Source organism: Pleurodeles waltl, chromosome 6 (genome assembly GCF_031143425.1).
Source record: "Pleurodeles waltl isolate 20211129_DDA chromosome 6, aPleWal1.hap1.20221129, whole genome shotgun sequence".
Taxonomy (NCBI): Eukaryota; Metazoa; Chordata; class Amphibia; order Caudata; family Salamandridae; genus Pleurodeles; species Pleurodeles waltl.
In genome coordinates this window covers 329,717,040-329,732,009 of record NC_090445.1, presented here as the reverse complement: position 1 = coordinate 329,732,009, position 14,970 = coordinate 329,717,040, and the positions used below count along the sequence as shown (strand labels likewise).

General features: G+C 43.9%; 1 protein-coding gene across 1 annotated transcript in view; it reads right to left on the bottom strand.

The window, feature by feature from the left end:
- LOC138299694 (myosin-6) overlaps positions 1–14,970 on the bottom strand; it is a 95,839-nt gene that overhangs the window by 56,277 nt on the left and 24,592 nt on the right. The window contains exons 6-11 of the mRNA XM_069238182.1: positions 12,645–12,672; positions 3,676–3,778; positions 3,003–3,095; positions 2,772–2,835; positions 1,487–1,585; positions 839–942 (exon numbers count right to left, since the gene is read on the bottom strand). Coding sequence (XP_069094283.1) covers positions 839–942; positions 1,487–1,585; positions 2,772–2,835; positions 3,003–3,095; positions 3,676–3,778; positions 12,645–12,672 — 491 coding nt within the window. The remainder of the gene's footprint in view (positions 1–838; positions 943–1,486; positions 1,586–2,771; positions 2,836–3,002; positions 3,096–3,675; positions 3,779–12,644; positions 12,673–14,970) is intronic.

Genomic DNA, 14,970 nt, shown 5'->3' with positions numbered 1-14,970 from the left:
CAGGCATCTTGAAACATTAACTTAATAATATAACAAAAAGATGTCTTTTTGTAGATGCTTGAGAATGCACAGAGGTGTCCTTTTAATGTGTTTGTTATACTTTGTCATAAAAGCCACTCCAAGATGGCCACTGTGCATGTGGATGCATAAGCACCTCTGTCATCTGAGTGGTTTTGTGGTGAAGTACAACAAAAACTACTGAAAGATGACTGCTGCGTGTGGGCGCACGTGTACACACAGATGAAGCTAATCTTTCACGGTTTTTGCTGTAAACAACAGCAAAAGAAGACAAGCATTTATAAAGTAAATAGCTCTGCGGCCATGTAACAGGTGAGGATAATGGCGTCCCCAATGCTTCATACTAGTTGATGAGGATCCCCCAGACCTAGCTGTGCTCTTTTTTTTTTCTTGCCATCACATTGGAGAACTCCCCGTAACCCCGTATTGGTAAGTCCGCCATAGAGAAACTAGACGAACTTACCCTGTGTAAGCCTTTTCGCAGCACTCAAGCGGAGCTTCCTAGTAGAGATCTCACTTTCTCTCGCGCTCCCTCTCTGTCTCTCTCCCAGTCTCTTTCTCTCTTTCTGACCCCCTCAAGGCAAGAGAAGGACAGAGAGAAGAGAGAGAGTGTGCCCTGCATGATGTGGGGATTTCTGTGCCTGCTTCTGTTCTTCTGGACAGTCCTGTTCCTTCCCTATTTTCATGAGTGGGATGTGCCCAATCAGCAGCAATCCTTGTGTGGAATTAGCACTTGGGAAAGAGATGTGGGAGGCAGGAGGTGGTAGGCAAGCATGGCATATTACTAAGGGCTGGATCAGTAATTGCAGTGTGTCCTTACGTCGGTGGCCATGAGCTCATCTGCGTCATCAATGGAGGCGACAGTCACTTCTCCTTGGGAGACGTAGGAATAGTCGTACGGGTTATTGGTGATAAGCAGCATGTCTGTACCAATGGAAATAGAAATACATTTTATTCACACACCAGGCAACAAATGTTGAGGTTGTCAAACATGCTGCAGGGTATGAATACATATGATAGTCCAGAAACTGCCCAGGACAGCTAAAGTGATACGTGTCATTAGGCACAAGTGTTGTTGATGTAAAAATCTCCCCCACGTTACTCAACCGGAATAGCTCTTGCTGTTCTGTTGTTAGGCTTATTTGCTCAAAATCAAGTCCCTGGATCACTAAACGTTAGCCTCTCTGTGTGACATTCTCCAAAACAAAAGCAAGGGCCCTCACTACCAAATCGTTTTGGCATCCTGAAGTGGCAAACTTTTTTGATTCACCTTGGAGACATCCGTTTTCATCTCAGCTACCCAGTTGCCCGAATTGTCAGATCTTTGCCAATTCACTTTATCCCTCTGTGTCTCCCAACCCTTATCTGACAATGCTGCGGTCGACTCTTAAGGTAGGTTTCTATACTTCTGATATACACCACTAAATGCATATTGTCACTCGGCTAGTTCAGAGGATTAAATACACACCCAGCAGCTCTGGCTTCTTGTTGGACAAGATCTGGTAGAAGATGTGATAATTTCTCTCAGATTTTAACTGAAAAATCACCCGAGACTTCTCCAGGAGATCTGGTGAAAGGAGACAACGAAAACAGGGTACATTAAAGGATCTTGAGGTGCTGGAAGCCAAAGGAAGTTCGAAAGATGCAAGAAAACAAAACCAGTGTACAAAATAACTTCTGGTATAATAGATGGTTTTGCGGGGAAAATCGGCACTCACAATCGTACAAAACTTCTATGTTCTTTTACACAATCCTTATTATACTATTTGCATGGCAGTGCTCTTACAGGGAACACACCTCAAACCCTGTACATTAACAATCAATGACTGTTAAGAACAACAATATAAAACAAGGCACACGTCTTGTATTATTCCACATTCGTGGTGTAATCTTCATTGTTTATTCCTTCAGCTCCAACTCCAGCCAACACATGTTTCATCTGGGATGTAATACTTCATCAGGGCTGTGGAATGGAGTTCTGATATACATTGAGGTTAGAAGATCTTCTGATCAATATGTCAGCAGGTCACAGATACGAGAGGTGGCAGCATACTCACGTGACACGGATGAAAGTATTATTGGAACAATTTCCCAAGCTCAAAGGGGAATGTGATGTCAAAGGAGTGGGTTATACGGACATTAGTGGTCACTAATAGCATGGACAAGTGCTTTTGGTGAAATGAAAATTATTGATCAGGAGATCTTCTAACCGCAATATATATCAGAACTCCATTCCACAGCCCTGATGAAGTCATTGGGTTACATCCCAGATTAAACCCGTGTTGGCTGGAGTTGGAGTTACAGGAATAAACAACGAAGATTACTCCACAAATGTGGAATAATACAAGATGTGTGCCTTGTTTTATATCAGTGTTCAAACTACTATTTCTAGATGTTTGGCGGTTGAGGAAACAATTGCTTGGTAATTGTTTTATCTAATATTTTCAGCATTATGTGACGTTCAATAAAGAAAATGGCTGGTAAAATATCTGATAATGTGCCTACTGGGGGTATCTGTATGTAACCTGAGGTGCAGGGTATAATGGCATTTTAGAATCATTACGATAGCAGCAATTGCTATTACACTGACTAGAAACCTAAGAATGTGTGGCATAATACCCGTACTAGTTGTCTCTTTATGAGAGTTCAGTCAAACCATATTAGGTGAAATAAATGGACAAATGATACTGCTACACCAGACCTGGCCTGATCTGCCTCAATAAACTGTACATGAGCGAGCCAGTCCTACTCACATGTTTCGATGTCTGCTGACGCTAGCTTCCCCGTGGCCCCAAAGTGGATCCGGATGAATTTGCCCTGGAGAGCGAGAAAAAAGTGTAGTGGTCAAGGATGTGAGAGTCGATGAGAGTAGAGAGCAGGAGTACAAGACTGAACTAGAGACAAGAGGGAAATGCTGTGAAGAAGTGCAAGCCCTAAGTGTTGTCCTACACCAAATATGTATTTAGACATACAAGAATACTCACAAACCGAGAAGAGTTGTCATTCCGGAGGGTCTTGGCATTTCCAAAGGCCTCCAGAGCTGGGTTGGCCTGGATGATTTGATCTTCCAGTGTACCCTAAGGACAAATAAAAAGGTGGTTCAGATACTTCTGGATGTAAGATTGAGCGGTATATGATTTGTCTGTGAAATATTAGGGGACAAAATGAGTGACTGCGCCAGACTGGAGGGGCTTTCGGTGCTAGATTACGATGGATGAAGCTGCAGTGTGAACAAAGATCAAAGAGATCGGTGCTAGCTTCAGGGGATGGCTAACAGCTGAGCTTCAGGGGCTAGCCAAAAGCTGAGCTTCAGGGGCTAGCTAACAGCTGAGCTTCAGGGGCTAGCTAACAGCTGAGCTTCAGGGGCTAGCTAACAGCTGAGCTTCAGGGGCTAGCTAACAGCTGAGCTTCAGGGGCTAGCCAAAAGCTGAGCTTCAGGGGCTAGCTAACAGCTGAGCTTCAGGGGCTAGCTAACAGCTGAGATTCAGGGGCTAGCTAACAGCTGAGCTTCAGGGGCTAGCCAACAGCATGGGTTGATTTTGGGAATCAGATTTCGCTCTTTTGTTTTTCGGAACCAAACAACCAATTCTCAGTCCACCTGAGTTTTAGGGATTGGTTTTGCCTCTCTTGGTTTCAGGGATCAGGTTTAACACTCACTTTATTACTGGTTTCCTTCTTGCGGTCGCTGGTGGCTGCAATGCTGGCAAAGTACTGAATAACTCGCTTGGTGTTCACAGTCTTTCCAGCCCCGGATTCTCCGCTGCAAGAGAGGCGAAGAGTGAGAGGAGCAGGGAAAGGGAGAAGCGAGGGACAGATGTTGAGGACACAAATAGAATGAGAAGGAAAATGAGAAAGGAAGGAATGGTGCATGATGGCTGTGGAGGAAGAGACAGATAAAGAGAGAGATGTGGAATATGAAGTACAGAAAGAGAGAAAAGGACGAGTGATAAAAAAGGGCACAGAAAAGTGATACATAGGTGAATGTACGATAGAAAAGCCAGAGAGAAGAGTGCAACAAAGGGGTGAGAAGGAATGTGTCAAATACAGCAAGACATAATGACAGGAAAGGAGTGTGGAAAATTCAGTCTAAACTTGTGTTTATCTGGGTTGCTAAGAAGGAATTATCTAGCCTTTTGCATGCTGCATTTTCCCATTCAATTTTCTAATGTGTGTATGGGAACTAATATGGTGCTGACGTACAAATGAAACATACTTTGTATCCATATGGGGTGTCTAAAGGACCCACAGGACATACTGATTACTCACGGTTAGAAATGTGGTTTCTGGTTGGTTAGGTTATGCACCTAACCAGGCAGAACCCACCACTCTAGTCAGGGCAAGTAAGTTACACACCAAAGATAACCTGTGCTCACCCACTGATAGTTCGGCACAGTGCAGTCAGGCTTATCCCCAGAGGTCATGTGATAAGCATTTGTGCAATGCACTCACATCAGTGACACAATAAATACACCACAAAAGAGATTCCACACAGGATTATATACGGATATATAAGTTAAATTGTCTATATAACAATCAAAATTACATTATTCACAGCCACGGTGTATCTCAGGCCAATCCTGAAGTTATATTCATTGCCCAGATCATTAAAGAGCTTACAACTACATAAATTAGGAAGCATCAGGGCATGGAATGCAATAATAATTAAATATAGAAATTCTGCAGTGTCACTATATGCACCTCAGTAATAACCTGAATCCATCATTACTTTGTAGGTAAGGCCTGTATGTTAGGGTAAATCATATTGATCACAGGGAAACAACAGGCACAGCACATCTGCTCTCTTAGTACTTCTTCATATGGTAATTCCTGTGTGATAATCCTAATGACCCAAAAGGTAGGATTACCAAATATACCCTTCCTGTTATGCTCATTCGTCAACTTTCAGAACTGGCATAGATCATAATTGTTGTGCATTACATGTAATACTCGCTCTCCCAACCTTGCAGGTACCCAGGACAACATATAGTAAATCTTCAGGGCATGAGACACAACAGGTTGCGGGATAAAATCTGAATATCACCCTATGTTAACACAGTTACCAGGTAAGTGATGCCATTTAGTTTAGGACTCACTCACAAATCTCCATTTACGTGGGCACAGTTGTTTTTGGGAGTTCCTTTAGCACAGGCCTATTACGGAGAGCATAAAAGCATTGGCACCCATAGTACGGCCTTTATGGTAATCCTGACGTGGTTCCAATCACAGCCAGGCCGACGGAAGTGGGAACTCCATGGTCATATAGATCAAGGGCAGGTACCTCCTTGAAGTGTGAAAGGCCCCTGCAGTCCCATCCCTGCGTAAGACCAAAGGGGAGAAGTAGAAGAACTGCGACCAGCAGGGAGGCCGCGCACGGTCCCAGCCATGCCCAAGAATGAACAATGCATAGTTTGACCTCCCCTGGCTGGGCAACGCTGCAAGAGGAAGCATGAGTTGGCTGGCAGATTCCCCAGGACCTGGCTCACCCTCGGTGCTCCTTTGGCTAGCCTACTGTCCAGTCCGGGGACACACTGGTCCCAATGCAGCCCTTCTTCTCCAGGGCAGAGTTCCGAGCACTCTCTCTTCTGCGTTGCTGGGCAACCGGATATGCTAAGGCTTTCCTTTTGATCTCTGACGGATGGTCTTAGTGCTGGGGAAGACAGACGCCTCTCTCCCTCCCCACAGTGATTACAAGGAGTGCCCCGCATGTGTTCTTAAACAGAGCACTCACTTTCGCAAAGGCTGAAATCCGACACCCTAGTATGGGGGATATGCGAGGTGCATGCCCCACCTTGGAGGTTTGTCCACAAATGGTCGACTGGAGCACTCTTCACATGATGATAATAAAGCAAGGGGGAATAAAGAAAGAATTACTAAGCGCTCACCCTGTGCTTGTAGCCCCAATACAGTCAGGTTATACATTGCTCACTCCACGCTAGTGAAATAGTAAAAGAAGAAGGCTTGGTTGTGCCGGACTCAGAGTCCCATGGCCATCTCTGGGCAAACCAGTCCCAGGAGAACACTTGGGGACACACAGGGTCAGGCAGGCCAGCACATCCGTACAAGCAGTGGCGGTTCCTCCTGTCAGTCCAATGTTGCCTGGGGACCCACAGTCAAAGAGCAGCTGGCATCAAGGCAACAAGCAGAAAAGCAATCTAGGGTGTTCTTTATGCCACCCAGCAGACACCAGGCAGGAAGGCAACCACAAAAGAGCAGTCCAGATGAGTCCTTTGTGCAGTACAGCAGTCTTTCTGACAGAGTTTCAGTCCGAGCTCTCAAAAATCATGGGGTCAGAGCGCTTGTACTTATACCCTGGTGCCTTGCTTCTGGAGAGTGGAAGAAGTTTCCAGCCAGCTCTGACCAGTTCCAGGAGTTTCCGTCCTCCCCTACTCTGGCTCCAGACATCAGCAGGGGGTAAATGAGCCCTTTGTGTGGGGGCAGGACACAGCCTATACAAGTGTAAAGTGCGCCCGCCTCCCTGTCTCCCAGCCCAGGAAGACCATTAATATGTAGATGAATGCAAATGTAACTCTGTCACACCTAATCCTCCCTGAATTGCGGCTGTCTAGAACGTATGCACTATGTGGAGCTGTCACTCTTCCCCACGCATGGATTGGAGTCAGGCTGCAAAGCACTATAGTTATAAGCACAGAGAAATGCACACTTTCTAAAAGTGGCATTTCTAAAATAGTAATGTGAAATCTACCCACACCAGTAAGCAGGAATTCTCACTTTCCATACATACCCATGCTACTCTTTACAGATCAAAAATTACCACTTTGAGATATATAAGGGAATTCCCAATGCAAACCTATGAGAGGAGCAGCACTGATAGCAGTGAAAAACGAAATAGACTATTTGTCACTACTAGGACATGTAACACATACAAATATATTTCCTACCTTTTACATACACAGCACCCTCCCATAGGGCTATCTAGGGCCTACCTTAGGTGTGACTTAGGTGTAGTAAAAAGGGAGTTTAGGCATTGGCAACCAGTTTGACTTGCCAAGTCAATGTGGCAGTAAACTACGCATTCAGGCACTGCAGTGGCTGTCCTGAGACAAGTTTGAAAGGGTACGTCTGTGGGTGGCGCAATCTGAGTATATGGTATACCACTTTACAAGGGACTTACAGGTAAATTAAATAAGCCAAACAGGTGTAAGCCAATTATACCAAGTTTTATGGGAGATAGCACATGCGTAGCACTGTTTAGTAGTGGTAAAGTGCCCATAGTCCTAAAGCCAACAAAAAGAGGGCCCGAAAAAGAGGAGGAGAAAGGCAAAAGGTTTGGGGATAATCCTGCAGAAGGGGCGATGTCCAATCCTCACCATTCACTAGGCCTGCTGTAATGGGGGTCCACCAATGACGAGACTTCTTATTCAGCCTTACATTTTCCTATGCTATTTTGCATTAAATTATCTTCAAATGTCCTGGAATTCGATTTCTATCTTCATACGTGTAATTGAGCCAGTCTCTGAGGACAGCCAACCCGAGTTAAAAGGAAGGGCAGACTAACTAACCTGTGAGCAAAGTGTCTTTCTAAAGACAGAAATAGTAACTATCCCCAAACTGGAGTGCTTAAATCTTCCCAGTTGGTCACGTGACTTACCCATGAGAGTTTCCAAAACCTGTTCACTACTAGACCAAAGAGGAATTCATTGTCCATAAATTATTGGGTGTCTTATGATATGTTAAGATCATTTAAGAATACATCATAAGCTACTTAGTAACACTGCAGATGTGTGTAGGGGAGTTCTTAAATTGAAAAAACATTGTGATGGAAATACTTAAACTAACTCTTCTAAAATACTTCATGTCACTATTTACCATCCATTCTAACTCGTCTAAGTCAATACAGAAGGGGATGAATGTTATGCAAATCAATCCAGTCTTGTTCCCTAAAGGAGCAGTCTCACCCTAATGTCTTGGTAATGGGGTCAGCCTTGTCTACCTTATGTTACAAAGGCAAAATGTTTTCGTTTTATTTATAAAAACTGAAAAAACAAAGCAGAGGCAAGAAGTTAGAAAAATATCTGAATAAGAGTAGGGTGATAAGGTGAAGGAGAACCCTTACCATGTGCCATCCAGAAGGTGAGACCGTGTTGCTAGGCAATGGGGGCACTTTTCAGATCAGGATGTGTAAAACAAACATAAGGACATTCTATGAGAGATAGTCTATGGAACCTTGACTGCTTGTCTATGCGAAGTACTTTCTGAGATTGCACAGCACATAGAAGAATTGGCTAGCACAAACAGCCATTGGAATGTGTTTCTAGAGTCTGTGTTAGAACCCCATTCATTCTAACCTGACCAAGCCACATACTAATACTACTACTAGAAACATTGTGAGAACTATCTGCATCTTTAATAATACGACAGTTTTGCAAAGCCAGAGTACCAGTTGCGTGCCACTAGGTCACAATAGGAACAAATCCTAGTGGAGGTCAGAATTGACAGATGAATGCTGCCAATTCAGGAGAACAGCTCATGGCCTGCAGATTTACCCTCTCAAGTGCGATACCCCCAGCTGAAGGTGGACTAGAGATTCATGCGGAAGAGCACCGCCCCTCATCAGGTTAGAAAACAATAGCAACAATGTCTGCCTGCACTGGTAGTTTAAGAAGAGGGAACCATAGATGGCGGTTCTAGTACCGTACCTTTAGAAGAACTCCTGCTCTGTCATCCTGAATTTTCTGTAACACCCTCAGTATCAATTGAATGTGTGGAAATGCATGGAAAGGAGCTTTGACCACTGGAAGGGAAGCACATCCACTCTCCATGCCTCCAGACACAGGGACAATGTGCAAAATGGGGAAGAGACACTGCAAACGGAAAGAGGAAAGTGCTCTCTACCCATACACAAATCTCGTGGGCAAGAGCCAACAGTGCCAGTATCATGATCCCCTTTTGTGGTTAATGTGTGCGCATACCACTGACTGTCCATTGTGACATCCCTCTGCAACAGAACAAAATTGCAGTAGAGCTATCTGAACTGCTTTCAGTTGTATCCAGGTGAAGGAGAATACCCTTTGTTCACAAGACTATTCTCATTATGCAGAGTCATCCCCTAGGTTAGCAACCCAGCCTATCCCACTTGCATCTGTCATCAGAATCTTGGGTGGGAGACCTTCCAGACGGAAACCCCTGGCTAGACATTCCTGATTCAGTCACCACTAAAGTGATTTAGAAACCTCCAGGGTTGCAGGTACTTCCTGCTCGTACTACAGTGATTTCAGATGCCATCATCTCAGCAGCTGGTTCATTGGAGGGTATAAATGCAACCTGGTCCAAGGTATGATCACTAATGTCCAGGCTATGAACCCTTGAACTTTCAACACACTACTGCTGTTATATCTCTCATGTTCAGAAGAGAAGAGATACAGGAGACCACTGTGTTCTTTCAGGAGGCTACAACTTTGCTCCAACCTTAAAAAACAAAGAAGCGCATACAGTGGGATTTTCTGGCCAAACATTTTGAAAGCTAGTAGGTGCATGTAATTGTTCAGTCTAACCAAGTCCAAAACATCCTGAAATGCCCAAGAGTCTTTTTGACTAGAAACAATACTGAATAGAGTCCATTCCCCTTTAGAAAGGTAGGATAACTGCTTTCTTGTCCAATTAATTTTGAATTCCCTCAAACAAAACTTGGTGCTTCTGGGGATCACAAGGAGGAGCAGTTAGGAGAAAACTATCATCAGGAAGATCCTGGAAAGACAGCTGGCTTCCATGCTTCCTTAGCTCTAGAACCCATTTGTGCGACATTGAGGCCTTCGATTTCTCCTGAAAGAAAGGCAGCCTTCCTCCCACTGGAAGTTGATGAGAGTCCCATACCACAGTCATGATTTTGGATGGGTAGAGTAGGAGGGGAAATTCCCACATTCAGTGATTGAGACTTGTATGTTGAAGGAACACCCTGGCAAGTTCTCACCTACAGATTCGCTGACTGACAACTTTCCAATGAAAATAAGAGATAAATGCATTTTGTGACTGGGAAACATACTTTTTAACTGGAGTTTTCTGCTGTGTACCAAATATTTTTGACCCCGGGATTACCAAAGTCTCCTATATTGCACCTGCCCTCCAGGCCCTCATCCAGATTTGCTTCTTGGCCACAATAGCCGCCACTGCAGCCCCAAATAAATAAAACAAAATATCTGACAAAAACTGGACTTGTTTTTATTCAAAGATAGCATAGCGTCAAAGCCTAAACACTGGTCGATCTACTCCGCCATCTTCTGAAAATCCTTTAACAAACACTGAATAGCATAATTCATAAAAGCGGAAACTTGACAGCAAAATAAGATACTACATCTGACCTCTTCACAGTTAACTATACCTGCTTATCAACTGGATCTGGTGGTGATGAGATCATTATACCCTGAAACCACAAGTCACCCATCAGAGAATCCACCTTCACGACCAAAGGAAATTCATCATAAAAACCTTCAAATGGATATCTCCTGTCTAGGAAGAAAGGGGATGTGTGCTTGTCTATGTCCATCCACTTATTTGTTAGAACCTTCCTAATGGTTCCATGAATGGGCAAGCATGCTGGCTCTTTACTCTGGTACTGGAGAAAAAAGTCTTAGACTGTTGTAGCCAAGAAAGTCAGATTCTCCCTGATCTTTTAATTGACAGCCTTGAACAAATCTGACTTTAATCTCTTAATTTTCCACATCTAGATCTGGATCAGTGGAATTAAACTGTGGCTGCTTGGGAGAACGGGACTATTTCACCTTAAAAGTACCAAAGTCTGCCTACTCAGTCATTCTTTGCATGCCCCCTAATGTTTTAACTTGTGAAGAATGTCCCTTTCACTAATTAACTGAGGATCCTTCCTCTTCCAATTGTTGCCTCTTGCCAATACCCTTTTCATGCTTCACCATTGTAGCAAAGAAACAGGACTTCAGCCACAGAACCCTATCATATCTAAAACAGAAGCGAAGTAAAGCCATTGTGACAACAGGCAAGCGGGAGGTTGACAAAAATAGCATCCTCCAAGTACTCTGTCTTTCCAAGCCAAGTAACTATAACTCGCGCCCTAAGGTAACTATAACTTGCGCCTTCGCCCTGCACAGCTAATTACTCTACATATTATATAATTAATTAGATCTTGTGTGGCATCTCTGATATTATCACTGCAACATTTGCAGTAAAATTATTGATAAGAAAACTGTGCATGGAAAGGGCGCCAGTTATAGTTACTTGAAAGAACTCTAACTATAACTGCTGAATTTCTGTGGTTTTGTACAAGTACATTCAGAACCTAACAATAACATCCCTGTAACCTTTGTTTTTTCAGTGAAAAAAAATAAAAAAATATATATATTGAAATCAGAACAATGAAAAAAACAAGACAGACATAGCAGACCTGTCTAAAGGCCTACTGACAAGCAAAGGATGCATTTATTTGGGAAGTGTCATAGCCCCCTCCCCCCCAAAAAAACGGTGTCCCTAATTGTGCAGCAGACCTCGATGCACCACTGCAGCAGATGTTAGTTATAATTTTGCAAGCACATTCCGACAGGTCTGCTAAAGTGGGACCTCAGCAGGATCCACACAGCATACAAAGACATGAAGGGAGTCGACAAAGCAGATTCTCCTGTAATACAATAAACATACAAACAACAACACAAAAAGAATACTCCTAACTTCACAGTTGTGTACGCTTCTTACAACAAAGCGAAAAAAAAAAGTGGGTTGGGCTTCATTGTGTTGGATTGATGGGAGGTATGGCATAAACTGGAACTCATATTGGTAGGATAGGAATTATAAATCAACTTGTGTAAACTTCTGTTGGCAGAGAGCGTATTGAAGTATGTAAGGATTGCGATGAGGAGGATGGGCTATAAAGTATTACGTAACCATACTCTAAAGCAGGGGTTCTTAATCTGTGGTCCAGGGACCCCTGGGTGTCGCGATGCCTATAAAGGGGGTCCACATCTGCTTAGAAAATGAAATATTATTAACAGATTAGGTGTATACAAGCAAAGCAAACTGTTAAGCTGAAAATGTTGAAACATTATGTAGATTTGAGAGAATTTGAAATTTGAGACAAAAAATTAAGTTGGCATCCTCATATTGATTTGGGGGAGCAGCGGAAGTGCATTAAACGCAATATAATATGGACTGTGGGTGGGGTCATCTGACTTTAGAAAAGCTTCGACCTTCCCATTCAAATTAAAATTTAGATTTTGTTTATTTGTCTATGAATTAAATAAAATATTTATAATTTGTATATTTAAATGATTGTTTCTGTATTTTGGTGTATTGTTCAAATCATCGAAATTGCTTAGGCCGGGGTCCTCAGGTTCCAAAAATGACTCATTGGGGGCCCCCGGTTTCCAATAATGATTAACTGGGGGTGTCTGGATTCCAGTCATGATTACGTGGGGGTCCACAGCAGTCAAAACGGTAAGAACCACTGCTGTAGAGAGCTTCCCACCAATCTCTTCTATGCTCGGACCCTCGCAGAGCGGGGGCTCATTTCACACATAACAAAGCCTCTCAGGGAGCGCAGGTTTTCCACAGACTGTGCTATATCACTATTTGCCCACCCCCTCATCGAGCCTCTCAATGGACTAACCTTCGCTAGAAAATGATTCAGGAAAATTCGATTTACTCACGTGATCAGAACAGACTGGTTCTCTCGGTCTGTGGAAGATAAATATAGAAAAAGACGCTGTTGATATATGGACACGTTCTAAACCGAGACGTAGCACAAAGACTACAGACGTAATGCGACCATAGGGTGCTTACATTTCCAAGTGTTACCATTCACCCTAGTCCGAGAGAAAGCGTGCAATATAAACAGACATTTCACAACATTAATTCCACCCAGAGAGAGCACAAGTGTTCCAGAGTCTTTTCACACTCAAGGGGTGTCCCGGTGTGCAGAGAGCCCTGTCCAGGAAGAGAGCGTTAAATATTCACCCTACTCAGGGAGTTCCCCTGTACTTCCAGCATGACCTGACCAATGCTGGAGGCTCATAAAAGCATCAGACATTGGCAAAACCAATCTTGGCAGCCACCTCTGACTGCAGTGGGTGGGGAGGGACTAGGGAAGGGGGGGGGGGGGGCAACAGGGTAGGGACAGAGAGCAATGTGGGAGCGCAGGGACTTTAAATCAGAAGCCGAGCGCAACAAGGAGGTGCAGGGAACCGTGAAGCAAAGGGTGGGGGATGGCGACTTAAAGCCACCGACATGTGGCATCAGTGACCAAAGAGGGACTGAGGAGAAACAAAAGTCCAGAGCAGCAACAGAGTCAGAACGGGGGAATCACTGATTTGTTGGCTGTGGAAGAGTAATACGGAGAGTGTGGGGATGGAGGTTTGAGGGTAAAGCAGCACACAGGCGAGTGAGCGACAAAGCAAGAAAACACATGCATTTCCAGGGACTGCTGGAATTTTTTTTTAGTTCCCTGAAGGCAAGCACTGGAAGGATAAAAGTCATCCAGTCAAAATGATGGTAAAGAAAAAAATGTACTTACCTTCGGGTGCTTTGTATGATAGAGAGTCTATCTAGCCACAGATTCCTTACCTTACAATATTCCCAGGTGTCAGACGGGGTCTGTCGTTTTTTAGCAATTCTCTTGCGCGCTGGTAGGTGATGTTCGGCTCTGCATGGCATCATTTGCGCTGCAAGTGACTTGCGTGTTGACTAAATAGGCCTCATCCCAGCACACTCTCCTCAGTTCTTGACTGTTTTTCTGCATCAGAAGTAATGAAGACAAGCTGAAGAGGAATGACTAGTGTGCCAAAGTGAGTCCTAAAGGATCTCTTAATGTGAGAAGATAGTTCACAGGAACAGGGAGGATGGTAGGGGGTAGGTTAGGAAACTGCAGCTAGATAGATTCTGTACCAGATAAAGCATTACAAAAGCTAACAAATTTGTTCATCTAATAGAGACTTCTAGCTGCAGATTCCTTACCATAGAATAAATACCAAAGCAATCTCTCCGTGAAGGTGGGTCTGAGCACCATCTCAGACTAAGAATTTCTAGAGGACCGAATGCCAGACCTGACTGTTGAGGCTGTAGTGTTTCACAAACGTGTGCAGTGATGCCCACATAGCTGCTTGGCAAGTGTCCAGGACTGGGACTCCCCTAGCTAATGCATTGGTCTCAGCTGTAGTTCTGGTGGAATGAGCTCTTAAGTCCTCAGGAGGCTGTTTCTTGGCCATTGCGTAGCAGATCTTAATGCAAAGGATGATCCATTGAGAGAAGGTTCACTTTTGAATTGCCTTCCCATTCTTTGCCCCTGCAAATCCAATAAAGAGTTAATAATCCTCCTAGAATTTTTTGGCACAATCAATATAGAACAATAATGCTCTTTTTGGATCCAGATGGTGGAGTCTCTCCTCTTCTTTAGGAGGATTAAGAGGGGGAAAAAGGATAGACAGGGTGAAGTTTTGCCTGACGTGAAAAGTTGTGACCACCTTTGGCAAAAAGGTTGCCCAGGTTCTAAGAACCAGCTTGTCTGGGAAGAAGGAGGTGTAGGAAGGACTAACCAAAGGCGCCTCCAATTCTCTAACCCTTCTGGCAGATGTTATCACCACAAAGAAGACAGTTTTGACTGTTAGGTGCCGTGGAGGGCAGCTGTGCATCGGCTCAAAAGGAGAACACATGAGGAAATCCCACTGGGGCATAATGACGGGCATTGGAGGAAACCTGTGCTGTAAACGTATAAGGAATGTAGTTGCAACACGTGACTTAAACAGGGAAGGCTGTTCCGGTATCGGTAAGAAAGCAGAAATGGTGGATAGATGTCCTTTTACTATACCCAAAGCAAAGCTGTGTTGGGCCAAGGAAAGAACAAAAAGAGAGACTTCAGACAAGGGTGCAGATAGAGGATCAACTAATTTGGATGTACTTCAAGACACAAACTTGTCTTTTCTGAAGGTGTAGATGGTTTTGGTAGAAGAATGCCTGGGTGCCAGAATAACATCACATATT